Source organism: Rhamphochromis sp. 'chilingali', assembly GCF_963969265.1.
Source record: "Rhamphochromis sp. 'chilingali' genome assembly, chromosome: 19".
NCBI lineage: Eukaryota > Metazoa > Chordata > Actinopteri > Cichliformes > Cichlidae > Rhamphochromis > Rhamphochromis sp. 'chilingali'.
In genome coordinates this window covers 25116699-25143920 of record NC_137946.1, presented here as the reverse complement: position 1 = coordinate 25143920, position 27222 = coordinate 25116699, and the positions used below count along the sequence as shown (strand labels likewise).

The 27222-nt window shown below is 38.5% G+C and overlaps 1 protein-coding gene across 9 annotated transcripts in view; it reads right to left on the bottom strand.

Moving 5' to 3' along the window:
• Window positions 1-1207: 1207 nt before the first annotated feature.
• Window positions 1208-27222, bottom strand: part of LOC308386691 (uncharacterized protein) — a 77247-nt gene continuing 51232 nt past the window's right edge. For 2 of the 9 annotated variants that reach the window (XR_013969842.1, XR_013969843.1), the window contains 5 exons: window positions 5317-5444; window positions 4696-4804; window positions 4377-4437; window positions 2005-2143; window positions 1208-1551 (listed from right to left, as the gene is read on the bottom strand). Coding sequence is in view for 6 of the 9 variants with exons in the window: in XM_080866404.1 (XP_080722530.1) it covers window positions 1479-1551; window positions 2005-2143; window positions 4377-4437; window positions 4696-4773; window positions 5317-5358 (393 nt within the window). In the remaining 3 variants the exon portion in view is untranslated. Of the gene's footprint in view, window positions 1552-2004; window positions 2144-4376; window positions 4438-4695; window positions 4805-5316; window positions 5445-9835; window positions 10021-18019; window positions 18127-27222 lie in introns of those variants that run through there. The other 7 variants (XM_080866403.1, XM_080866406.1, XM_080866404.1 and 4 more) reach the window with 6 other exon arrangements.

Here is a 27222-nt window from a genome sequence, read left to right as displayed (position 1 = left end):
TTTGGGACAAGTGTGTGTTAGAAAATCTGCATGTCTGTGCGGTGCAATAAAGTAAAATATGTTTCTTTTAATGAGTATTTAAGGCCTTAAAGCTAGTGTGTCAATCTTGAAGATATGATCTGTGTTTAACGGTCTGTAAGCGACTTGTTTCACTATCTAGAGTCAGTGTTACTGACGCTGATGACATGATTACTGATGTCAAGCAGAAAAATGTTTATCATGTTTACTCATTTACCCCAGTGCTTTCAAATGCACAATATCTGCTTTTAAGACACAAACATAATGTACAGCTGAGAAAGGACTTTTTAATTGTTGTTCATTGAATTTTATCAATAAAAATTTTTAAACTAATGTTAGAGCACAGATTGCCAACCTTTACTATCAAAAGAGTCAAAATATCTTTTTGGAGCTGCAAAACATATTTAGGCCTTATAATAAGTAGGTCAGTTAAGTAGGTAAATAACAATTAGCCTTTAATGAACTAGTTTGCAGTGGGCTATTTATGATTATTTGAGACTTTATTTGGTAAAATGACATAAAGTCAACAACAAGAACAATTGTAAAGTGGTGTGAAAACATATTATAGTGTGCTGGCCTTCTTTGACAAGCTATAAAGTTATGTGAAATTAGACAGTCATAGTTAGGGGAACTCAGGATTAGCCATTGCCAGCTATATGTATAAATCCAGGCTAGGTACAACAGTTGAGGTTCATCAAAATTAAGAGGATAAGATGTCAGGTGGTAAGAAAGGGTGAAAACATTTGTTCGATGATCTGAAATACGTAAGATCTGGGGCAAATACTTTTTCACAGCTCTGCAACTGCACAGAGTCATGTGAAACTGTATTTGTTGACACAATGCTATGTGTCATCAATGACAGACATACAAAGAACAGCATTAAAATAGTTACCCCAAGCACACAGCTCTGGCTACAACCACAGCAGCTCCACTCACCTGCTGTTCAAACCTTTATTCGTTAGGGGCAGCCAATCAGAAGAATGTTGGTAGAGGTAGAGGATATGATAAGGGATCATTTCATACAGACGATGAGTTGAGGGGATGGCAGGAATAATAAGGATTATTTTAAATCATGTATCATACAAAGCTACTCAAATGGAAGAGTCCAAGAATAAGGAGCACTGATGCATCTCTTACTGTGGATTATTTAGACACAAACACACAAAAACACATCAATCATGTATTTTGTAACTGTAACTCATTTTATTTCTAAAAAGGGAACTCATCATTAACAAACTTATTTGCTTAACTTCCTTGAACACAACGTTACCAAATCAGTTTGTATCATCGCTGCTTACTGATGGGATACTGCCATGTTGTAGCAGCACATCATGCGTTAAAGATGATGAGATGGCAGATTGTTGTGCAACTCCGCCACTTCCCACTGTTGTCAATGTCTGAGAGGATGGATTTGTGAGTTAGTGATTTCGAAGGTCTTAGTGAGAGCGGGACTGTTGTCCTTATCTGATCTGCATTTTAGCGTGGAGGAAGCAATCCACTGTCAGCAGCTGCTTGTGTAAACCAGGGGTGAAGCTGAGGAAAAGAGGAAGTGTCAGCTTGTGTGCAGAACAGGCTTAAGAGCATTTTCAATTCACACTGAAAGGTTTCTGCAAAGTTCACCTCCTGATGGCTGAGTTTGCCGCCAAGAGGCCAAATTTCTCTCCCGTGTAATGTTTTCACAGTAAGATAATGCATGCACACAAAAAAGAAGTTTTTCAGTACATAAATATGTTGCTGATTCCCAATGTGGTCTAAATGCTTTTGACTCTAAATAACCATAATACACATTTTATCTTTCTTTATTTGACGATTGTGAATCGAATATATTTGGGTTTTTGGAAAATGTACACTAACCACTAAACTTACAGCAACCTGTGGATAGAGACTCAAATAATGAGGTCATAACAGAGATAGGGTGAGGAGCTTGGTCATTTGAAAGGACTTTCAGATCAAAAAGACTCAGTTAAAGTGGTAAAGGCATCTCACTAGGCATCTTGCTGCCTCCTAGGTGATGTTTTCCAGTTAGTATCTTGGTGCCCCCCCGAAAAGCTGGAGGAAATGGCTGGGGAGTGGGAGGTCTGGGCATCTTTGCTTAGATCTGCCTCAAGGACCCGGATCCAGATACCTGGCAAAAAAGATGGATGGATCATCATATTGGAATTTAAAGGACTTACTGATTAATTGAGATAATAAATTAGATGTTAAAGAATATTAAAAACAACAATAGGTTCAAAGTCAAGATAAACAAAATACCTACTTATGTGGTGGTTTATTTATAATACAGTTAAAGTAAAACCAACATGTCTGATCCTGAGCAGACTTGTTGGCCGCTAAAGAGAGTTTTGTGTATTTAACAAACCCTTTTTATTCATTGTTTCACTTTATTACAAGTCATGAATTTACCAATCATGGTTTCTGGAAAGTACCTAAAATTACAGTTTACTGTAAATTTGTGTCTTTACCTTAATTGACTGTCTAAACAAGGTTAAAAAAAAAGAGTCACAAAACAAAAGATTACACTTTTAACTCTTCAGTAGCGCAGATCAAAACTTCACAGACTGAGCCTATATTCGTTCAACTTTAGCCCTGTTTAGAGATCCTTTAGGTGGCATTTGCTCCACAAATAGTTAAATGTTCTCTCTGATCCTCTGTAAATGTGGTCTAAAAGAGCGCAGTAAGCACTTACAGGTCTGTGCATGAGTCCAGAGCTGTGTGAGAAAGTGCTCTTTGTACTGCTGCTGCTGCCGAGTGCCAGCTACTCATCACATGTCACTGGTTAGAAGACTGAGAGAGCAGCTATTAAAAGGTTTTGTGCATATTCAGAGATTTCTAATGTTATTCAACTTGTAATTAAAGAGAAAAGGGATTTCTTCAGTGCGTGTATTTGTTTTAGACAGTTTGTATCGCCTTCATTCCTTTGGATTTTTTTATTAATAATGTGCAGTAGCTGAGCAATTTGCCAAGAAGATCTACAAAAAAGCAAAATAACAAAATACACGCAATTATTCCAAATTTTACTTAATAAGGCAGAAAACATTCCAGGAGTTTAATGAGGGTGACAATACATCCAACAAAACCAACATGAATTAATTTTATTAACATTTTCTCCAGATTTCTGCATGTTTGATATTATGCTTGATGTATTTAGTGCCTCATTAGTTTGTTAATCAGTAATTTTGTAAGTTTAGCTCGTCTAAACTAAGATATGCAATCAAAAAAATTGAATAAATTATATCGCCATTATTCAACAGCCACTGTAGCAGTAATTTAAGTCTGGATTTGCCTTTGTGACACAAGCAGGGTCATGTCATCATGGGGGATGAGGAGGAGGAGAAGGAGGGTGTGAAGGCCAGCCTCCTCCCTCCTCCTCCCCTCGTTAGTTAGGAATTTGTTTACCCTCCGTCTCAAGCCGTGACCTGTAATGGACCACGAAGCCCTCTGGTCAACACTGGATTACCCAAGAGCCTCTCCTGAGGGCGAGGAACACACATGCACATGTGCACAAGCTACATACTGGGCGATAGGCCGTCTAAGCCCTACTGATAACAACCGTTACTAATGGCAATTAGCCCATTAGATCCTTGTTAATGCTCAATGACTTAAAGATAGTTTGGGTGAATGAATCTGGGAGTATTTGGTCAATGTGGCCTATCTCGTTTTACCTCTGTGTCCTTTTTAGAAGATATAAATCCCTGTTCAAACAGAAGGTGATGGTGATTTCCTCACAGTTTACCAGGAGTGATGTGGTTTGAGGAAGTTGGTCGATGAGTGCTTTAACATTTATGGCATGCAAAACTTTCAGAAATGAATATCGGAGAAGAAAGTGCCTCTATATCTGAGTTAGGAAATGAAATGAATCAGCAGAAATGACAGAATTCTGCATCAGATTGGGATTTGAGCTAATTGTAACTTAAATCAAAGGTCAGTAAATAAATCACTTTAATTAATATAAGGGAGCCTGCCATAGCTTGCTATAATGGCAAGTTTTTATAGTAGTTTACATTTCCATTTTTAACAACTACCATTTATCCATCAGAATACACAGACCACAGTGCTGAACACCAGGAGCCAGACTACCTGAGTATCTAAGTAAGTACCTAGAGCTTAAGTGGTGATCTTTAAATTTTGTTGGTGTGTTCAGTGTCTGTCCACCTCGAGCTCCATTAGAGGACTTTGTGTTAATCCGACAGGGATTCTGCAGCACCCCCCCACCAGCCCCAGGCCTCATACGTAGGAGATAGGATGGCCGGGGATGGTATGAAGGCTTGGAGGGAAGCCCAAACACTGCTAAAATAACTCACTAGCCTTTTCCCCCCCTCCCCGCATCCTTTCTGTGAGCAAAGACAACACACACATACCTGTTTGATGAATAGGAGTTTCTGCCTGGTCTGCACTGAAAACACCTTGGAGTGACTCATTCTATACACACAGACAAAGAAGAAGAAGAAGAAGAGGTAGAAGAAAGCACGTAAATGTAAAAATGGGGAGTTTTTGTGTTCCCTGCATCAAAAACATTTGCTTACTCTTTAATACAAGGCCAGAGTTGTATTGAACAATGTTAGGGAGTTTTTTCCCCTTGAAGGATGTAAAAGGATAATGCCTTTGTGAATATTTTGCCCCCCTATTGCCCCCCTTTCAATCAGTGTCAGTGCTCTTCCCTGACAGCAAAATACATACCAGTCGGCAACCATCTGTCAACCACTGGGAGGGAATAATGCGTGTTTGCCAACCAGTTTTTGAACTGTTGCTGCCAGTCTGTGGGTAAAAGTGGTCACAAAGAGGTGTCCTAGTTTGCATGGAAGACAGAAAATGTTCATCTTCAAAGGAAAAACCGTGCTTTTCTGCTGCAGCCAACACGTTTCAAAAGGCACAACTTTTACTTTGATGTTAATGTGCTCCATTCCCGGTCTCAGAATTTGAACTCAATGCCATCGATGACTTTGCACCTAATTGGTTGTATTGTCAAATAGCATAATTCAAACACCACTCAATGGTTTAATTTTTGCCAGTGCAGTAATTTGCAAAAATATTGATCTGTAAAGTAGATATTTTAAGAAAAACTGCTGAAAAATGGCAGAACAATTGCAATACTCTGTAGTAATTACTGACATACCGCTTTGATTAGAAGTAGTAGGAGTATTTATTAGTATTTATATCTGTTATGTTGCATGTTGGGAACATTTTCTGCATCATAAACAAGGAGTACACAACAGTACGAAAGTGTCTTGTCTGTGGATGGTGACCTGTGCAGAGACAAGTGCAGAGGTAGAGGAGGGGTGGGGTGAGTGGGTAAGCTACCTTGTGACGGAGAGGAACGGATGAATTATGGGACTTTTGCATCAAGCCTGGTGGTACGGTTGCACAAAGTAAACTTCTTGGAAGGGAGTTTCCCTTTAAAATGCGTTCATTGGAAAAACAAGCTGGGTCTGAAACAAAGAGTAAACAAATGTAGATGAATAGGTGGACGACATGTTCTGTTTGGTGGGGCGAGGAGTGGTGAGTGAAAAGCAAAAAAGAAAAATGCTGTTTGACATCTTTTAATTTAGAGAAAGTTCACTGTCATTTCGTGCCAAGTGAAAATATCTACTGATGCACTCTTTATAATATGCCTTAGTCCAAAACAAAGCATATAGCAGTTGAAAGGAGACGTCTACAAGAAGATTTAGTGACAAATATGAAAATTCAGGGAAGAGAAGTTAAAACTGGGCAAATGACACGAATGCCTGTACAGTAAAGGCAAAAACAACTGAATAAACTCTTGCACAGTGGCCTTGATATTCAACCATTTACAACACTTAAAGTCATGATCAGCTTTTACCTGAAATGAGACCGATGCTCAAGTGGGGAAAAATCTTTTTTGAACAAAGCCTACAGTATCTGTAAGAAGTCATGGGTGCTGCAATGTTTATCAAAGGACTCGGCTGTTGTCAAAAAGACAGATAGTCACCCTTTGTCAACATTATTTTACGTAATGACCCTCATTATTTATTTGGTGACTACAGTTGGACTGACCTAATGTAGGCTGCAAGCACGTTTCTCAAAGCTCTGACAACGGCATTCTCTCTAATGACGCATCCAGCGTTTCACCAGGACCATGCACTGCATGAGAATCCAAGTGTGAAACACACTAAAGCAACAACGGCTAAGCAAAAGCTTTACGTGACACTTTGAAGTGCATTTCATCAGGAGATTACCGACAGGAGGAGGAGGAGGGAAAAGAAGATTGCTCTGAATTTACTTCATGGTTTTCTGGCACACTGTACACATGGAAAAAAGCACTGAAATCTAAATTAATGAAAGGAATTTGCCATTTCAGACGGTTTCGCCCTGTCACTAGTCTTGTCATGGTAACTGATGCCGTGAGCAAACACACTCCCAACAAGCACGACATTAAAACTTAGATTCCTTCAGTTGTTAATGTTTTACACAGCTAAGGCTCATAAAGCAATAGCAATAGCTCAAATGCCAAAGTATATGTATGTGTACGTTGGTTTGAGTCCGTGCCGTATTATCTGCGTGCACGTCTGATTTCGGGTCAGATGTGACGCGCTGCGCTGCAGTGCTTCATCACTGCACTGTGCAGCAGAGATGTTCGTCTGACCAGAAAACTCTGGTCTGAAGTGCGGAGCACGCTTTGATGTGAGCCTAATATGGCTTGTAAAAAGGGGGATCCTGCACTTTGAAGTGTTGCCTGACGCTGTCCAGACACAACTGCCTAAGTGTATGTGTGTATGTATGTGCAGAACTTGGGCTGTAGTAGGTCTGTGAATGTCATCCCAGACTTATAAAAAAGTGATGTAAACATTGGGAGAGAGGCCTAGATAGGAGAGAGGTCATGAAGGAGACTGCTGTCATAGACCAGGTTATTACGTTCTGCAGAGCATCCACTAATTCTTTTATTTAATTTTTGTATATAATTGAACCGTTAGTGAATTACGAGCTGTTTTTTTCCACCACAATTTAGGACAGATTTAAAGAAAAAAACTGCAAATGAAAAGCAGATTATGTACTTAATTGCTTTGCGCAAATTTTAGAAGTTGCTTCAGCAAGTTGGAGAGCTGCTGGAGGCAACTCTCAAATCAGCTACCATAAATCACTGCAAGAAGAAGAGGAAGAAATCAAGAAGGCTGCAATATAATGACACAATTAAACAGCAGTAAAACATTAAACATCAGCCACTTCTTAACATACCTGAGGAGTACATAATTGATGCTTTATTTAGTGCAAGTTTGTTTTTGTAGCACTTATTGCAGCATCACAATTTTCATATATTTTAGTCCAAATATTGAGAAAGAACAAGATGAAAATGGAGAATGCAGCAGCTGGATGAAATATACATTTCGACTTTGCACTGGTTTCTACGAGCACTATTAACTATTATTCTTGTTTTGTTCATCATTTTATGCTTTAAACTTAGCGTTTTCGCCCATGTAGAGATTAATTTTCTATTTTCAAATTGTTTGGTTTAAGTTTTCTCCCTCTGGACATCACTCAGTATTTCCAGATTGCATTAGAGTTAACTGGGTGATTGAGAAATTATCGCCACAACCCTAAAGCTAAGATAGTTGTGATAAGTTGTGATAAATAGATCATATTATAATATATGTGCCATCTTGTTGGCAAAGTGATTTTTAAAGCATCAATCAAAATACCAATAACACTCAATCACTCTGATTGGGTATGGGGGCTATTGAGGGAAGTGGGAGAAAAGATGGAGAAACAAAAACACAATAAACAAAGAGTTTGTCTTTTAATTTGCACGTTCCTAAAATCACAATTTGATTTTTTTTATCGCACATAATCCAAATGCTATGTTGCATTTATGTATCTTTCCAAAAAGCAAACAGGCTTCATATCACAAAAACAGAAATCTATGTAATATTTTGTACACGTGTAAACATTAAACTTAAAAAATGTGTGACTGTCTTAATATATGATGGTTTGCAAAGACTTTATCTGACCAAACAAAGGTATTTTCTTTTACTATTTTATGGACCGAAAGGATCCTTTCACTATGTAATAAGCTCAAACAAAGATAAAGAGCTGTAACGACAGACATAAAAACCCCAAAGACCTTCAGATAACACATTAAAAAGGGAGTTACTCAGCCTTGGCTCTTCACAGCCAAGTTATAGCACATATTAAAAGAGCTGTGACTTTGAATGTGTCCGGTATATCGACCAGTGTTAGTTGACAGCAATTATTAGAAGTAGAGAAAACACCTTTAGTTTGCAAAAAGTGCTAAAAATTCACTATGAAAAGAAAATGTGAAGACTAAGAACATTAACATTAACTTTTAGTCAGATTCTTGCAGGCAGGACCTGGGAGTTGGTATGTTTGGCAGGGTGTGGTGTATAGGAGCTGGGGGCTGGAGAGTATAGATCACAGTGCTAGTGAGGAGGAGGTCAGGGCCAGTGCAACTAACTCTTCTACTGATTGTTATGAAGGGCCATGTGTCAGCATCCATCTGACCACTTTATAACTCTTGCCTGTTCCCTGCGCCTCTCCGGCAAAAGGTCCTAATGCATTCTCTTTGACCTTGCTGGTGTAAATCAAATATCTGGCCTCAGATCTTGTCGAGCTGCATGGTGCTGTATATGTGTGTGTGTGTGCGCGCAGGGGTGTGTGTATAAGGGAAGTTATGTGGGCCTGAGTGACTGAAAGAGATTTAAGAAAAGAAGGAAAGGAGAATACAGTTTTGTTACTGCTGCTCTCGAATGAGCTAACCAATCTAAAAATAGCAGATACCAGCAGCAGGAGCTATGCCAGAGGTAAACACGCATTCGGTCACATATATTTCCCATGTTAAAAATAAAAAGATAAGCCTTTGATAAGATGAAAATCCTATGATGAGGTCTGAAATGGAAAGAACTCGGTGCGGTTTGGGTGATAGTAATGGTTTGGATTAAAATAAGCACTTAGCAAGAGTTAGCAAGATTAATGCAATGATCTGTGCTAAAGGAAGTAATGCTGACAATCGGTTTAAAATAGGTAAAAAAACCAAAAAAACAGCCCGCTGCATTAAAGTGCAAAATCGCGTTGGCCACTCCACTGACCTCCATATTCCTGCACAGGCTTTTTGGCTCTGGAGCTATGTCACCAAACTTCCTGCTTTGCTCCACATATCATTTATATATAGTCTTTTAAGAGTGCTGTCTTTTGGAAAATTGTTGATTGATTTGGCCTCATGCAACCACTTAATGGTGCTTACCAACAGAAGATACCCATTGTTCATCATACCAGTGAGGTCTTTTTAATAGGAGGTCTCCATGTTCGGTGAGGAAAAGCTTGCATATGTGTTTTTTCAAATTATTCACTGGGAAAACTTCTAAAGATAAATAAAGCATGCTGGAGTGGGCATTTCTATTGTGCTCATTTACACAGGCAGAAGTAAATAAAACTTAGCTCTGACCTGTGATGGCCAGAGATGGCTAGTGATCAGAGCCAAACTCTGATCACTAGCCAATGTGTCAATGTAGGAGATGAGATACACACTGAATATTCAGATACACTGACACTATTTTATTAAATAAAAATGCATTGTGTACTCTTTATTTATATTAAAAAGGATACATCTGGTGGTTAGCACAATCACATCACAGCAAAAAAGCCCTGGGTTCAAATCCAACTGGCCAGATGGGACAATTGTGTTTGGAATCTGCTTGTTTTCTTCATTCTGCTACGACAAGGTCATAATTTGGCATAAGCAACATGAAAGCATGGATTCATCCAGCCTTGTATCAACAGTTCAGGCTGCTGCAGTGGTGTAATGATTTGGGTAATACTAACTCAGCATCATTTAAACTCCAAAGCCTACCTGACTGTTGCTCCTGCCCATGTCCATCCCTTTATTCCATCTTCTGTTAGCTCCTTCCAGCAGGATAACACAGGATGCCACAAAACTCAGATAGTATCAAACTGATTTCTTGAACACGACAGTGAGTTCACGGTATTCAAATGGCCTCCGCAGTCACCAGATCTCGTTCAATACAGCACCTTTGGAATGTGGCTGAACAGGAGACTGACATCATCAATGTGCATCCAAAACACCTGCAGCAACTGTGTGATGCCATCGTCTCAATATGGATGAAAGTCTCTGATGAATGTTTCCAGCACCTTGTTGAATCTGTGCTATCTGTGATTAATTACTGCACTTCTGAAGGCAAAGGGGTTAAAAAAAAGTCAGCAAAAATGGATGGTTTTTACCAACAAAATAGCAGACAGTCACAGGTCAGTGACAGAAACTAGCCAAGTTCCTGTCAAACTTGGCTAGTTTCTGTCCAAAGCTGACATCAGCTGGATGGACTTTTAATGTGGCGAGACATTAAATTTCCTGTGACACGGTTTCACTTTTTAATCAATCAACACCAAACACTTTGAGAAATGTACCATGCAACCACATCAATGTCTGCAGCTCGGAGAAAATGGACTTTAACCGTTAGTCCAAGCAAAAAAGAACTGACATTTAGCCATGAAACCACAGATGGTTTTATCCTCAGATTAATATTTTTTAAGAAAAAGTACTAAGAGTATAAAAGTTTCAAAAAAAAAAGAAGAAGAAAGAAATGAGATCCCTTTAACAATGACTCTATCTTGCTGCCTTTGTATTTTTTTTAAACTAGTACTTTGGCATTAACATACAATAAAAACACACTGTCTAAATCTAGAGTCAAATGTCTTGGTGCACTACTGGCCTGTGAGTTTGGGTGTGTCTTAAAATAACTCAAAGTAGATTTATACACTCCTGGACAAACATGTCATGCACGCAAAGCCCTGAAATACATCACATACAGGATTTACTCCAAAAACAAGAAGGTAGCAGCGGATCCATCACAACAATGATGTGAAATAGGATAAACATATCAATAATAATAATAACAACGGCAACCTTTCTTTTGTGGATAGTTTCCATGTCATTATGTCTACGATTGCCAGAAACTCTGCTCTCAGCATTCCCAGCATTCCCATGTAGCTCTTGACCCCTGACAGCCTTAAATTATTAACATTCCCATATGGGCTTAAACCCCCTGATCGCCGCTTGCAGCTACACTTTTCATGTGTTTTTCATATTACCGCAAGAATTGACACAGAAGATAAATATCTTATTCTTAATCAGGGCCTGTGTGTGTTTGCATTTTAGGCCTCTGACTTCCTGTTTATCTGTCTTGAAAGTCTCACAATCATGTACTAAATTTTACTTTTTGGAAAACTGCAGTCAGAAAACTCTTCATCTATCATGCCAAAGCCCTTGCAGTGTTCTCAGTGAGCACCTGAGGCCAATGGGGGGCAGTAGTTTGCCTCTTTCCACTGTAAAAACAGTGACTCAACTTTCTGCTGCTGTCTTTGTATCCAGGACCACTGACAGCACACAGGGGCCAACTGCACAATGGGTTATGAATGAGCTCCCATTTATCACAATTAATCAGTGGGCCAAACCCATTAACTGTCAGCCGGAGGACGAGTTTGTCTTTGTAAGAATGACAGACTGCTTGACTGTTCAAATGCTTGAGACGGCCCCAGTCAGTCGAGGAAAAGGGGGTTTGAAACAGAGCTGGGATCTGTTTGTTTATGGGGTTTTTTGGAAAAAGTCACTCTTCTTTGTAGTTTCTTCAAAGAACCTTTAAAGATGTGTATTTTTTAAAAATTCTGAACAAAACCTGCTTTGTGATTTGATTAATCTGAAAACTACCCCTGCTTCATTTCAGAGCTCAAAAAAGCTTTTTAAAGTATATTTTGAGACACATATAGTCATTTTTCATGTACCGGTCCTTTTTACTCTAATGCTCCACTGCATTTTAGAAGAAAATATAGATTTTTTTTTAGCATTTTTCCAGATTTCAGTTATGAGTTTATTTTAAAAAAAAAAACAGGATAAAATGTGAAACAAAGTAGCCACTTAATGTAACAGGATATTAATTTGTGGCAATAAGCTCAATTTAAATACACAAAAACAACAAAAGGGCTAGAGTTAGAGTAAATCATGTAGAATGAGTTTTGATGTGAGTTTCATTTATTAAAGTCTATTAAGAGTTGCTAAAATAAAACTACCTGTGCTGAATTTTTGTAACTTTTTCCTTGAGTTTTATATATTTTGAGTTCTATATGATATATGTTTAGATTTACAGCACATGAGCATCATTACATTCAGTAAAGTTTTGCCTAAGAATTTTTAGTATGGCGTGACCGTTATCCCAGACACTCTATGAAAAAGGTGGGGTGAGGACATTACCATATCATTTTGCATGATTTTTGATTAAAAGTAGCATGGATTAAACACGCGAGCCAGTGTAGCACGTGCTCGGTCAATAGCCCGTTGGTAACGTCTTAAAAGAGGAAGTCGAATGATAAGTATTTTAATCAAGTTTGAAAGAACGTCTGTAACATGTCTGAGTGGCCGAACTCTCAAAGTCTTCCTCAAACAAAACTAAATCTATCTTCTTTTCTGTTTTTTTCTCCCCTCTTTTCTCCTCACTATTCTCCCTCCATAACAAACACCACATAATGATTTTGGGTATCTGGTAGATCAAGCAGGGTTATGCCAGCAGCTGTGTGGTGGTTGCTGGGTTGCCAAACCAAACAGAGGGGGGCTCTCAAAGTCACCTCTGCCCAAACATACACCTAATCCTTCCAGCACCGGCCAGATCACAACTCTCAAAATGCACAAGACAGTTTAAAAATAGAGAAGGAGGACAAAGGTCAAATCTACAGAGGGATTTAAGGCCTTATCATTATCACGGAACAGCAGAGCCGAGCTGCAGCCCTGAGAAAGTGCCTCTGTGTCTACCAGAGCTGGAGGCAGGACGGGAGGCCTGTGCATGACTAACAGCAGGCAGCAGGAGGAGAGACAAAGTAAACGTCCATACTGACCCAAGGCTTTTTTTCTTTCTTTTTTTTAAAACCAAGGTTAAAAATCCAACCTGTAATTTTGGGTAATATAATTACAAGTATCTTTACTTCTACTTTGTGTATTTTATAGAGTCAACACTAAAGGCCTACGGCTGCACCTTTAACCTCAAAAGAAGATCCTCAACAGCTCTAAATGTCACATTTTTATGTTTGGCCTATCACATCGCATATACAGCATAGGAACTTCAAGCTCACATGCAGACCTCAAATAAAATAATCATGAAAAGTCTGATAAACATACGTGCCTAAAGGTAGCTGTCTATCTACTCTAAAATAAAAAACTGTCAGAAAGCCTTCCTACTTGAGTGTACATTTAGAGGAAAAGCGTGAGGGCCTGCTTTTAACTCCAGGAAAATCCTTGGACAACATGAATGATAAAAATCAGGTTTTTCCTTACTGATCAAATGGAAAAATGCTGAATCTTAGTAACAAGGAAGCAGATGGCGGTCACGCAGTTGTGTCCTTGTGTGTGAACTTCATGTTATCAGCAATTGTCAGTATGAAGATCACTTCAGGTCTGATGAAAAGCATTTGCACAGGCCATTGAGGAGTGGAGAGAGAACTCCCAGCAACCATATCAAATACAAGCAGTCAGGGTGGCTCGAGCACTGGCTCTGGGCTCAGGGAAGGGCTGCAGAGCTGCTGATGGATACACGATGGAAGAACACTAAATGAGCTTTATTGGTTTGTTACGTTTGTGTTTTTAGGAGAATCAGTTCTGTTTTAATATTCATATTAATTTGGGGAAAAAGATTATACAAGAAATTCTCTGCATGTATTTTATATATGTAGTTTCAGTACTTTACACTTCAGTAAGTGCATTGTATTTGGAGTACATTCAAATGATGGAGAAAAAAAAAGTAGTAAAATACACATTATAAAGTGAAAAGCAACTGAGCTAAGGTTACCTTGCTGCAAACTGAGAGAAAAAACATTTTCTGCATCAATCAGAACCTTTTACCTCTTGATGACAGTGAAATCCCACATAGCCCCATTATGGTGAAGCTGCAGCACAACTTTACTCCAACCAGTTGAGGAATTTGATTAAAATTGTCTGGTTTTGTAACTAGTTGGCGAAAGTGACCACAGTGATATTAAATCAAAACCTATTGACATGTACTCATTTTTTTTTAATGAAATCTCCAAATCTTTGGCACACCAGTCATAATTCTGCAAGGCTTTAGCCACACCATGAGCAGTTAGCAGCTGGTTTATTATCACCTTGTTGTAGCTTAGCGTGTATACATACACTGTATACAAAGTTATTACAGACATGAAAGCACTTAAGCCCACTGAAGGAAAAAGGGTGTTCAGAGGCTTGATAAAAAAAAAAATCTCAGTTATTTCAAGGGGAGTTGAGGGCTTTATTGTTAGCTTTTGGCCACAAAGCTGGAGTCAGAGATGCTTTAAAAGTAAAACTCCAAAGCTGACCTTTAGGCTTCAATCAAAAACAGACCTTTGGTTAAAAATGAAGGAGGAAAGAAGGAGGGGAGAAGAATTTACCGCCCTTTAAGACAAAAAAGAAGCAGAAGAAGAAAGAGACTTGGCTCTGTGTGAGAAAGACATCATGAGGTTTGTTCAGAAACAAAAAGAAGTGAGCTGAGCTGATGGAGATTTAAACCTGCAGCAGAAACCTCAGCACTAATAACTGATCATTTTACTGCATTGTTTAAAAAGAGAGAGAAAAAGAACGAAAAAAGAAAAGCGTTCATGTCAGCAGTCTAATTACACTTATTTTAACTTCCTGCTCAGCTTTTGAACTAAAACGCCAAACACGTTTAATTTGACATGGCACTAATAAACAGACCACTGGTTAACCCATGCATGCAGTCTACCCACAGATGCTGTTAACTTTTCCATGACAGCCTTTATTGGGAGCCACCACTAAAAGCTGAAAATTATTTTGTGCAAGAAACGGCGATTAGCGACGATCCGTGTGCGTCTTCATTCATTTTAATATCGCGACAAGTGAATTTTCCCTCTTTGAAATAAAAAGCCACGAGCAACACCAAACGACTAAAAATCTTATGAGCTAATTTGCTCGGAATAAAAATCGGTTTTCCACGGATAATTCAAACAGGCAGACAGGCAGAGAAATCCGACGTTAATTGAACCTCGTTGACATTTCACTCCGCTTGTTAATATTCATTAAAACACGAGCAAAAACCTTTAATCAAAAGGAAACGTCGACAAGAGACGCTTTTTATTGAACCAGAGAAGACATCGGGGTTAAAAATACAATTAGGATGACGTTTAGACAAAGTGGAGGAATTTAAGGGGATTAAAGCCAAAATAAGAGTTTTTCTTTTATTAATGAATAAAACAAACAAACTGTGACACACGTTGGCAGATTCAGGCTCAACTAAACGTGATTCATCATAGAAATATAAAAAGGGACATTTACTGTTTCATTTTGTCAGTTACGGTTGAAATATTTCTCAAAAGTCCCTTACCAAATCCAACTGTAACTGTAAGTAAGTAAACAAATCGTTTTTAATAACGGTTCCTTATACCATATTTCTAATCTAAGGAAAAATATCTAAAGGAATTTTAAAAAACTAAACATCAAAAAAAATATACACAGCGTAAAATTTATCTGGCCTTAAAAAGTGCCTGCGTGGTTTATTTATTTTATTTTATAAAATATGTGGGCATTCGTGTATTTATATTTCTTCCTGAAAATAAGGAACTAATGCTTCTTACTTCATACACACTCTTAGAAAAGTATAGGCTACTTAAACCTTGTCACTTTAAATGTCCACCTCCCCCGGAAACACAAAAGGACGGGAAGATAAGCAAAATAAACATTGCTTGCATCTCTAATCGTATTCTAAAATATTACAAATGAAGCTCCTTATTTACCAGGAGCAGAAAAATACCCCACTTAACGAAAATAATACTGGGAGAACATAATCCCGCACTTCAGTGTTTCTGACCCCAAAAAAGGCAGAAAAGAAGTCCCAGAGTGCACCGCGGAGGATATAAAGCGTCACAAGATGAAACCGTTTCGTTGTTTTGGTTCTCACAAAAAGAAGAGGAGAGAGATTATGATCCGAAAACATGAGGCCAGAAGAGCAAGGAAGATAAAAAGAGTGCAAATATCAGAAGTGATCATCTAACAGAAGCCAGAGGAGGCAGCAAATGTCACCTGATCTGATGGACACGGATCGATTTCCAGGCTTTAAACCTTAGTCTCCAGCTGAGGACGCATTATAGACATGAATCATCCCTTGGTGTATGCGTGCGCGCGCGCGCGCGTGTCATCGAATATTTGTCTTCCTGAAGGGAATTCAAGTATCTCAACTCATGGTCTTAATGCTTGAAATTATTCTTAGGTCACTGCGCTTTAAAGTCTGAAATATGTACGTGGATGCCCGCTCTTTTAATTAGACCCAATATATCTGCTGAGGTATCTATAATTTCAGAACAAATCATGTTGTCTCTTTTTTTTGTAGCCTGTCTGATCTCGAGAACTTTCAAAAACACTTTTAAACGTGCATTTATTTATTTATTTATTGAGCTAAATCAAATTAAATACATGAATGATTTGCAATTTAGGCCGTTTTTATTAGAAATGCATCAAATGCCAAAATGTAACATCATTTTTAGTGTTTATAACACCAATGTATATTTTAGTGTAACATCACTGCATCATGCAGTGACATTTATGTAGTCTTTTCTTTAATTTTTTATTATTTTAAATCTATTTTCATATACTTATATAAAAAGTGAATTAAAAAAATGTGAAAGCTGCTCTGAACTGACCCGAAGTGCAACTCTACTTGTGCTGCAAGTACAATCTTTTATTGTTCAGGCTTTCATAAAAATGCAGACAGCAAGAAATGGCTGTAAATCCCTTTGCTTCAGCAGTGAAAATTACTAGGAAACATGAATTTAAAGGAGATAATGCTAAAAAACAGAACAAAGAAAACCTTTTAAAAACCAAACAGCACGCTTTACAGAGCAAAGGGGTGAAACAAAAACAACAAACAAATAAAAAGAAGAATTTCAATGATGTAATAAGGACTTTAAATTTATACTGAAGTCTCCCACTATATGTTAGAGCACAGTCTTACCTCCAAACAGGCAGACAGAGTGCTTTATAATAGAGTCCTTACTGTCTTATAAACCCTGCCAGGCTGTTCGCTGGGCCAGCAGAGCCATAAGCCCCTCACACACACACACACACACACACACACACACACACACACACACACACACACACACACACACACACACACACACACACACACACACACACACAAAGCTCTGCCTGCCTTCTATAGGAGGCTTGTGCAGCAGATGTGGGGTCAGCACTGCAGGGCCTTACATAAGGCCTCGACTGAGCCGAGCTGATCTTTTATAGCACTAAAGCCTCAACCTGGATCCTTTAATATTGTTTAATTAGTTTTCAATTAAAGCAATAATTACAAATGAATTCAGTTCAACCAAATAGTCCTAATAAGATTCATTAAAAAAAACCTTAAAGATTAGCAGATGTGGTTGTGGAGATAGGAAAAGACAATAGACGTGCAAAAAACTTTGCATGTAGAGCGGAAACGTCATCCGAAGCGTGTTTGCGCATTTTAACTTGATTACCTTTTTTATGTGAGCATATAAAAATTGAATCCTTCACAGCTTTGGAATACCAGGACCGAAAACCTCATGTTTCACTTATGTCAGTACTGGTCCGAACCCTTTTAAGGCCATTATGCAGGTTTTTGTGTGTTTTTCTGTTGTTTTTGTTTTATTTTTGTATTGAATTTGCTGAGCCAGGAAGACATTAAAAATGACTATAACATCTTGAAATGTGTTTTTAAATATGTAAACTGCCCCAAACCAATTAATCAAAAAAAAATAAATAAATACAGGACCCAGCAAAAATGTACACGTTGATTAGGTTTTTTTCTCTGACCCCATGGTTGCTAACGAGCCACTGAGTTTACTCATCTTGCCTTTTTGTTGTTTTATGGTCTAAAGTAAAGGATTAGCATTAGTTAGAAAAGTAACCATGGCAGCATAATTACAAGCAAGTGTTGAATTGTATTGTTTATCCAAAAGTGCACCAGTTTCCAAAACATATTGCCATTCCTACCTGACTCTTAGTGGCGAGGCAAAGCCTTCAGTGTGTCTGGCTCAGGCGGCGGGGCATTTGAGATCACAGCTGCTGCAGAGCCGGGGGGAAGGCACCCAGCTAATGCAGCCAATTAAAGCCTAATCCAGTGATGAAGCATTGTCTCAGGAAGATAACTGAGCTGCTAAGTGGCACTGCTAATGACAAGGAAGAGGTGAAGATCACTGCTGGATAATGCTGAACACCCTGTCTTTGTGGAACACAATCAAATGAAAACAGTGTGATAGCGAGAAAACAGAGGTAGAGGTCTGGAGAACACAGCTGGATGTAACTAACAGGAAGCATGAAATCTGACAAATTTGCCAAAATGTGCCTTTTGGCAGCGTACTCAACGACAAACCTAGAAACTGCTTTGTCCTAATAAGACTAAATCTTATTTTGACACAGGATACTTCACCGTGTCATAGCTGATTTTTTTAGGCTGAAATCCTTTCAGTCAGAGTTTTGGCTGCCTTAGTTAGGAGTAGGATACAGGTAAACTGGTTTACTTTCCCAGGCATGACTTGTTTAATTACTAAATAAAAAGTAACATATGTAATTAATTGTTTTTGTATATAACACAAGCAAGCTTGTATTATGTGCAAAACCATTACTCGATATCCAAAAAAACTCTAAAAGGAGGCCGTGCACACGTGCAATTATGCAGCTAGGAGAGCTGAAGCATGCTCCACTTTTAGTGTAATCTTGCTTCTTTTGTGAGGTAGCTACACAACATTTTCTGCACTCCAGCTGCACTCCAGGAAATTAATTGCTCCTGAACCAGTAACACAATTTACAAGAGCGCACAAACACACATGAAGGATCTGAACCATCACGCACAACTTTTTGAAAACTCAGCTACAAAAAAGTACTGCAGAGAAAAGCATACACACTGACCTCCTCCAAAACATCAACACACCACACAGCCCGTACTACTGTGTTAATTCAGCAGGCTTCCTCAGGCTTAAGCCAACATTGTCGTGCAGATTAAAACGTTATGGTGTTTAGATGCAAAAACAAGATTAGCGGCAACTTCATCCACACCTTCTTGCTGGTGCAGAACACACAAGCAGCGTCAGAGAGCTCCATTTAGACAGTGAGGCTGCCGCAACCAAATATTTGACTGTAATTTTAAGGTAACAGCATGAATGTAGGGCAGAAGCTGTGGTGTGGTAACATGAGCTACTAGCCAACATTAAATGGAAAAAAATACCTTTAAGTTAGATTTAAAATGACTAAATATTGTGTGATGTTTTCATGAATTAGATAAACTGCTACCAATTAAACGTTTGTTGACTGCATGAATGCAGCATAATGGAGAAAAGAGTCCAGTATTTTATTTCTTTGTCCTTACGCTGAGGCTGAATTCTTTATTCTTGGTTAAACTAAACCTGCTACAGCGCAAAGAACAAAACACTCTGGATAAACATATCTAAGTAGCTCGTTACGCATTATTCATAATTACAACTTTCCCTTAACTTAGTTCATTTAGAAAAAGACGTCCAAGCCTCTGAAAAACATGCATTTCAATCTACAAAGGCAGCTGGGTAACTTAGATGTTGAGAGTACAAAACATTTTAAAATAATATTTCAGCCATACCTTCTAAAATATGAAACAATCCTGCGCAGATTAACTGCATTGCTACTGTAATTGCAGTAAATCACAAATTTTTGCACAAATATGAAACATACATCTGAAGTTTTCTGCTCTCCTCTCTCCGTGTCTGTTTTCTTTTATTTCTGGGGGGTTTTCACATTTCATTTGTCTGCACACAGAGAATATCCATGTACAGTTTATCTGATGATGTTATGCTTGAGTAGGTAGTGTTGTGCATGGTTTTTATAGTTGCCAGGAAGCTCATATGCTACATACAAAAGTTCATATGTTCCTTTAACATTTAAGTAAACTTATCACGTTTACTTAACTTTCAACCCAACTTAATAAAATCTAATAAAGTATATTGCCAATTAACTGCATAAAGAGTGAGATCTGGAAAAACTGATGTTTGATGTGATTTAGATTCTTGATCTTATCCCTTTGTTAACTGTTTCAGGTTGTTGTGTCCTTCCCGCTGTTTCCTACCCGAGGGGGTTAATCCTGCTTGAAATACATCTACTGTGTCAACTTTCTCTCTGTGTGTTGTTGGCAATCTGTTTAAGAACTAATATTTTAACCTGCAGAGAGAAACACCCCACCCCGCTCATAAAAATGAGTGGATTCTCCCTTTAAACATGTAACACAAGCTCAGTAATCAGCCCTCCAAGTGCTTACAGGCGTAGCACTGTACAATCAACTGAAATTTGTAGGAACGGAAAGCCCTGGCAGGGCCCAAGCACCTGAGATCATGTCTGTTTTATTGGGGGATAAATGTTGCCATTGACATTGTGGAGGGGGGAAAACTGAGCGTGGTCGCACAACTCTAATTGGCTGTATTAACATCATCATTGCTGAATGCCCGCTCCTCCTACTCTGGCTCCAATTCCTGAGATTTCATTGGTTAAATCAGCATTCCAGTGCAATTTACAAGCTACCTCAGGGATATTTTTTTCCCTCTCCCTCCTTTACTAGTTTTTTTTCTTCTCTCTGCCAGGGCCTAACAAGCGTCATTGTGTGCATGCATGCATGCATGTCTTTGTGTCCTGTATTAGCTCTAACTGTTTGCTAAATACAAAGAGGCTTTAAAGCAGTGGAAGATTTGAGTGCAACCAAGCCCACTGCGCAAAGTGTCGTTGGAGTGACGTCTTTATAAGTCATTTTTGGACGTACAGTTTTGGTCCACTGAAGGGGTTGTTTTGCAACGTCAGGCGACGTCTTATTTTCGATGTCTATTATACTTCTAGTGTTGATGTCCATAGGACCTCCGTGTACGGGCTATTTATAGTCCAAATGTGGTTGTTGTGGACATCTTTTCAAGGTTAAACTTTTTATACTGCTTCCACATGTATAGGCTCTGAAGTCCCCGGTTTCCAGAGGGTGGAGATGATGTTTTCTGTGCAGAAACAGTTTAGTTTGAAGGAATCTCAAAGGTGGCGTGAGCTCTCGACTTCAAACAAAAGTGAGCAGCTGCACAGGGGATTTGGAGCAGAAATGTCCTGAGCTTCGCACAGGCAGTTTGCAAAATGTGCACATCAACAAAGACTGTCGAGCAGATAGTCCAGTTCTTACATAGTCACTTGCACAAACTTCTCACACTTTCCTGCTACCAATCACAAACACACTCACTTCCTCTTACACAGCTCTTCACAATAAAACAGGAGACCAACCTCACTAAAACAAAAATATATTGCAAATGTTATGTTAAACTTATTAAACACATTGTACTCCTTTTAACACGAATTCCCTTTTTTTCTACATACTTTAACCATTATTATTTGACATTTAACATGGATTTCAATGTTTTTAATATTTCATAAAATCTTAATAAATGTCAGTTTTAATCTGATTACACGCACATAAGTCTAATAATTAAAATAAACCAGTTAAAGAAAAACAGGAAAATTTAAAATAGCCAACAAAACAAAAAACCCCACATGTACTGAATAAATCAACAGGCTAACACATAATAAATCATGTTTGTTTATAAATGATCCATATTTATATCTATCATATTGATTACAACAATGTTGTCATTTGTAAATAAAATAAAAAAATTGTTAATCATGTAAACTCCCTGCATCATAGACGTCCACATGACATCCAAAGTTTAAATATTGAACATCATATTTATGTCCAGGTTGGGTCATAGTTGGACGTCCAAATTGTGGACCTAGATTGGACGCCGTACAGATGGACTGACAGGCCCAATATAGACACGAGTTCTAAATCTATCCGACGTCCAATGTTTAGTGAGAGGGCTGGAAAAGTAGCACTTGTGATCAGATTTTTAAAAAAGAAAAAAAGAAGCAAACTAATGAATATAAAGCAACAGAACAGCCTTTTTCAGATATGAACTGAATGTAGTTTAGCATGATGAAGTGAGGAAGCAGACGTTTATCACAGCTCTATGAATAAGAGTCTTCATAGTTTTGAAAAGTGAGCATTTTCCAAATTAAGAATTTATATTAACATAATATTAAGATTTAAAACAAATGAAAGAAAAGAAAAAACAGAAAACCAAATTATTTGTGGCAAATGTGGGGGAGAAAAATGTCAATAAATTATTGTTCCTTTGTCAATATTGAGCAAACTAGATACAATTACAATTTGTTATACAGCACTATGATATTTGTGATAATCAAAATATTATGTTTACATAGCACAGTGCTACCAAAAGGATTCATCACAGTTGTTACGCTCTGCGTTGCTGTTATCCATAGACACATTTCAGGCTACAGGGTAAGCCACAGCTGCAGCACAGAATTACCACAGTATTATAAATCAATAGTATACAATTAACAGGGATTTGTACAAATAATCAAAAAATAAATTAGCTAACAGAAGAAAGGTTTTTTTCAGATCTTAGAGGTTTGTTATTTGTCACATTTTTCCCCATACAATCTGTGGTTATTTGTTGTTCTGTGGTTGCGGATGATCCCATTGAAAGGCTAATCTTGGAGATGCTGGCACCTTGTGGCACTTTATAATGGATGTGTAATGACAGCCGGTTGGTAAGTAGAGCAACGTGTCTGCCATTTTAGCATATTCAAAGTTTTGCGTAGTGATCTCCTTATGGTAAAGTCCAGCACAGATGAAAACCTAAGCGGGTTAGCAGGCAAACAGGTACAAAAGCGGAACAACCCATCAACAGACTAAAACAGACAGAAACCGTCCACCCAGCTCCCAGTGAATGCTGACAGTTCACAAATGTGCAGACACACCTCGTTAGATCTCCGCTGGTGTTCATTTGCGCAACTCTCCACCTACGCAATGAGTAGGATTATGGGAATTCGATTGAGTGCGTAGCCCTGCTGTATGTGCAGGCTGAGTATGGACTGGGTGATGAGCAGAAATCTAACAAACAATGGGTCTATTCATGGGCATTTTTTGTAACTGATTATTATGCAGCCTACTGGATATTAGCTCATCCCCAACACCGACCACTAATTTATTAACACCAGGCTGCCTTCTGTATTCTCAGCAGCAGGCTCCAAAGAGATAAAAGGTCCCACATGAGTATTCAACGTTTCTGCTTGTTCTATATATTTTTCTTCCTAAACCTAACCCAGTCGCAGTAGACAGCATAAAATAGAAGGGCATGTGTCTGCGGAGCAATGCAAAGCTCTTTAGTAATAAAGTATTTCCAACATGTTACTAACGCAATACCATTGCAGTAGCATGCTGGAGCCTTTGCCTCCATTCGTCTCTCACTAACTAACACCTACTCTCTCACATAGTAACATGAAAGATCAAGAAGCTTTGTGGGTCCTCTGTTTCATCCAAACCATCTCTAATCCCTGCGCAGGGATTGATCTCGTATGGGGTGGGGGAGAGATCTTGTGGGTGATGGCTTCCCTCAGGTGCACTGAGGGAGCAAAGGCCTAATTGGGACCTTTAAAGCTAGTCAGTCCAGAATGACAGCTATTCTTTGGAAATCTGTCATAACATATTTAAGTTTAATTTGGGTCCAATTATGTGAGTTTCATCTTGGAATTATTTTATCAACATTATTTAATATTTCATAAAATTGCTAGTCTTCGCGTAATCCTGACGACAGGCAGACAGATAAATGGCACCGAAAACATTCAACCGCCTCCGCTCTCGTCTTAGAGGTTGGATTGCAAAAGGACAGTTTTACAGCACACACCAGAACAAATCTTATATTCTAATATTCCAGATGTCAAATCCTGTTTTCCATACTTCATCTTGAATTCAGGAATTGATCTGATTGAAGTGGAATCAGATCATTCTGGATCAGCTTGCATGTATATAGTGCATGTATAGGTTTTGTATAAAAAACAGTTACATCCTAAGCAGCTATCTACATGAGATATAGAAATGATAAAATGGACAGTGAGACATCTGTTGACGTGTCTAAGGGGGTGTTAGTTTTTTCAAGGCAGCTGCACAAAGTGAAAGCTTATTTTGTGTGGGTTCTGTGTCTTAATTGAGAACTGGCAAAATAAAGATGTTTTTGTCAGTGCTAAAGTAAACACAGTTGGGTGATAAACATTGATGTTTGATCCAGAATCAAAATCTCTGGTTTTGGCAGTGTGACTAGAAACTGTAAACCAAAAAAAGAAAAAGGAAGTGAAGGAAATGACAGCCACATGAAAGACAAACAAGAGAGAGCCAGTAAAGCTATAAAGACATAGAAAAGTAAACTGAAAAATAATCTTGGTGTATTAACCACATTAAAAAATAGTTCAAGTCATTATATGTTGTATGAATTATGAGGAAGTAATGCTCATTGTGGTACAGTCCAGATTTCATAAGCTGCTTCTGTGTGTGTGACAGATGGTTCTCGGTGTGACGACTGTCGGGATGACTCAGCATTCATCCATTAAAGGATTAGATATTCTGCAGATCAAAGCTTCAGCAGAAAAGCTCGTCTGCTCCAGTACGTCGCCTTTCTTGCCTAATTGTTTTACGATGCATTAGAAATAAAGCTAATCCAGCTCAATTACCCAAACAATATAAAACAAGAAGTACACTAACAACACTGTAAATTATTCTCTTGTACAAATTACTTTCATATACTAATTTATAATCATGTATTTGTTACAGGAAATGTATCTTGGGATAAATGTAATCATCACTGAACTTCAGGATCTTCATCTGTCGACTAAATACATAAATATTTGTGACAAATGTGAAGGTTTTTGCAATAAATTATCATGTGCTACTGCCAGATTCCTGCATGCATGTCACTGACATGAATTTTATTTTACAACAACTTTACTACAACTATTTATAGTAACTCTATCACTTCCCATCCTCCTAAGTGTTCATATGTGGAATTAACCAGCAGGGACGTGAAGTGTTTCAGCCCATACTGTTCAGTACCCGACTCTTCTGATATGAAGCCATGCTGTTGTAATAGCTATGACATATCAATCCCTGAAAACATGAAATCTCGATGGGAGCATATGTTTCATAGAATTTTTAGTTTTCCACTTTGCCTCAGTCCTTTGTAGATGAGCTTTGGTCCAGAGAAGACCATCTCACTTTCCCTTTTCAGGGTCGTATGGTTGTCATAAGATGAGAGGAGGGGTATATCCTGGACAGGTCACAAGTCCATTACATGGCTAACACAGAGACACAGACAACCACATTCAGAGCTCACATGCATGTCTTTAGAACAGACAGGGGCACACAGAGAACATCAACACACTGTAAGAACAAAGCAGGCCCCACCTTGTGAACATTTTTCTAAAAGCTGGTAAAAATGTTGATTGGCTTAGTCAGAAAATATTGTGCGGCACATTGTGACTGAAGAGAAAACCATGTAAAGTCGTTGGTTGGTCTATTAGTCAGATCAAATGATGTACACAGTTTTTATTTGCGAGGGTGTGAAAAAGCATCCCATTGTAGCAAATGTTAAAGGTTTGGCTGTGGAGTAACTCACATGTTCATCAGCAAGGACTATACTTCACGAACAAGTATGCATAATTTGGAGATGCTAGCGGTTTAAACCAAACAGTATTTTTCAAAGTGTTTTTCATACCATGGGAAAAAGAATGGATAAAGGCGTTTATACTGTACACTCTGGTTTAAACTTTTCCCAATGTTAATATTAATAAAATGTGTTCCCTCTACTTTAGCTACACGTATGCTAAAGTAAAAGTGGTGACATGAGGCATGAGCTACGTATCCCATATGTTGAAATTGGACAGCAGTGTGAGGAAAGAGAAGAGAGAAGGGGTGGGTATGGTGCTCGGGATAAAAATCAGGTAACAAGGAGTGAAGGGAGTGTAAGGGTGAGTCAATGAGATGATACAAGGGAGGAAGGATGGGACAGGGAAGTCTATAATCGGTTGCCTGGAGAGGATTAACCTGTCTGCCTCAAGCCTCTCCCTTCTGCTTTAAACAATATACCAAATACCTGGGTTACAATGGCAACTACCCTCTTTGCCTTTAACCCATAATAAAAATGATTAATTAGGCATGAGACTCCCAGTAAGGGAATTGTATTGTCTGCCTGTCCAGGTAAGCGGAACACAAGTTACTGTATGCTACATTAGCCTCTGCGTTTCCTGACTCCTTCACCACAAACACTATGATTAAAAGGCAGGGAAGGGCATTCCCTTCCTTTAATCTTTGGATTTAATTTTGATTGACGCTTTGAGACTTCATACCCCACACACAGCAGACATGTACACATTTCACCGCGTACACACTCCCAACCTCAGATGTAGCCGCGAGGCAAGCAGCTACTAGTTTGTGTGAGAAACCAGAGGCCGCTAGACACACAGAAACACAGACAAACACTCCTATGAAAAGATGAGAGCACACTTGCGATGTTCCCACCATGCCACTGTATGACAACACACAATAGGACAGGAAATAACACCGAGAATACACACACCTTCATCCTGCATTCTGACTGAACAAACACTTGATTGAAAATAGTAAGATTAATGGATAAATGCTTTGCTCAATAGCAACAGTGCAATGTCTGACAATTACGTATGAGAACAAAGACTCATTTTACAGACAGTGTAATTGTGTAATTGCAGACCTGGGCTGTGGATGCTTGCTTTATCTGATTATTCATCTTACAACAATTGTTCAAATGTAATAATAAACAATGTTATGATGGTCTGAATAACTTGGCGGATGATCGATTACCTACTTTATACTTTTTTTTCTACCTTCAAAGCATGTGTACAACTCTGTGTTAAAATGTTGCCAGTTGAAACACTGAAACAACAAAAAACTGTAAAACTTTTTTTTTTTTTGCAGGACTACAGGAAGTACATTAGCTCCTCTATTGCAAGAAATGGGAAGAGCAAAAGCTACACAGTGGCGATTGACAACAACCCACCCATGAACTTCATGACTGATGTTGGATCAACTAAAGAGGCTGCTGATGATCCATGAAAGTCAGGCTTACCAAGATGAGTCCTAGTCATAACTTATAGTAACTCTCTTTTCTTTCTCGTAAAGTGTTTTACGCACCTGTGCTGAAGGAGTAAGCAAAAAAGATAGCAGATTAGCAGATAAGAAATCCTCCAGAAGCAAAGCGACAAAAATATAAATCAAAACAATGATTAAGGTTATGGTTCTTTTGCTGATAACATTTATG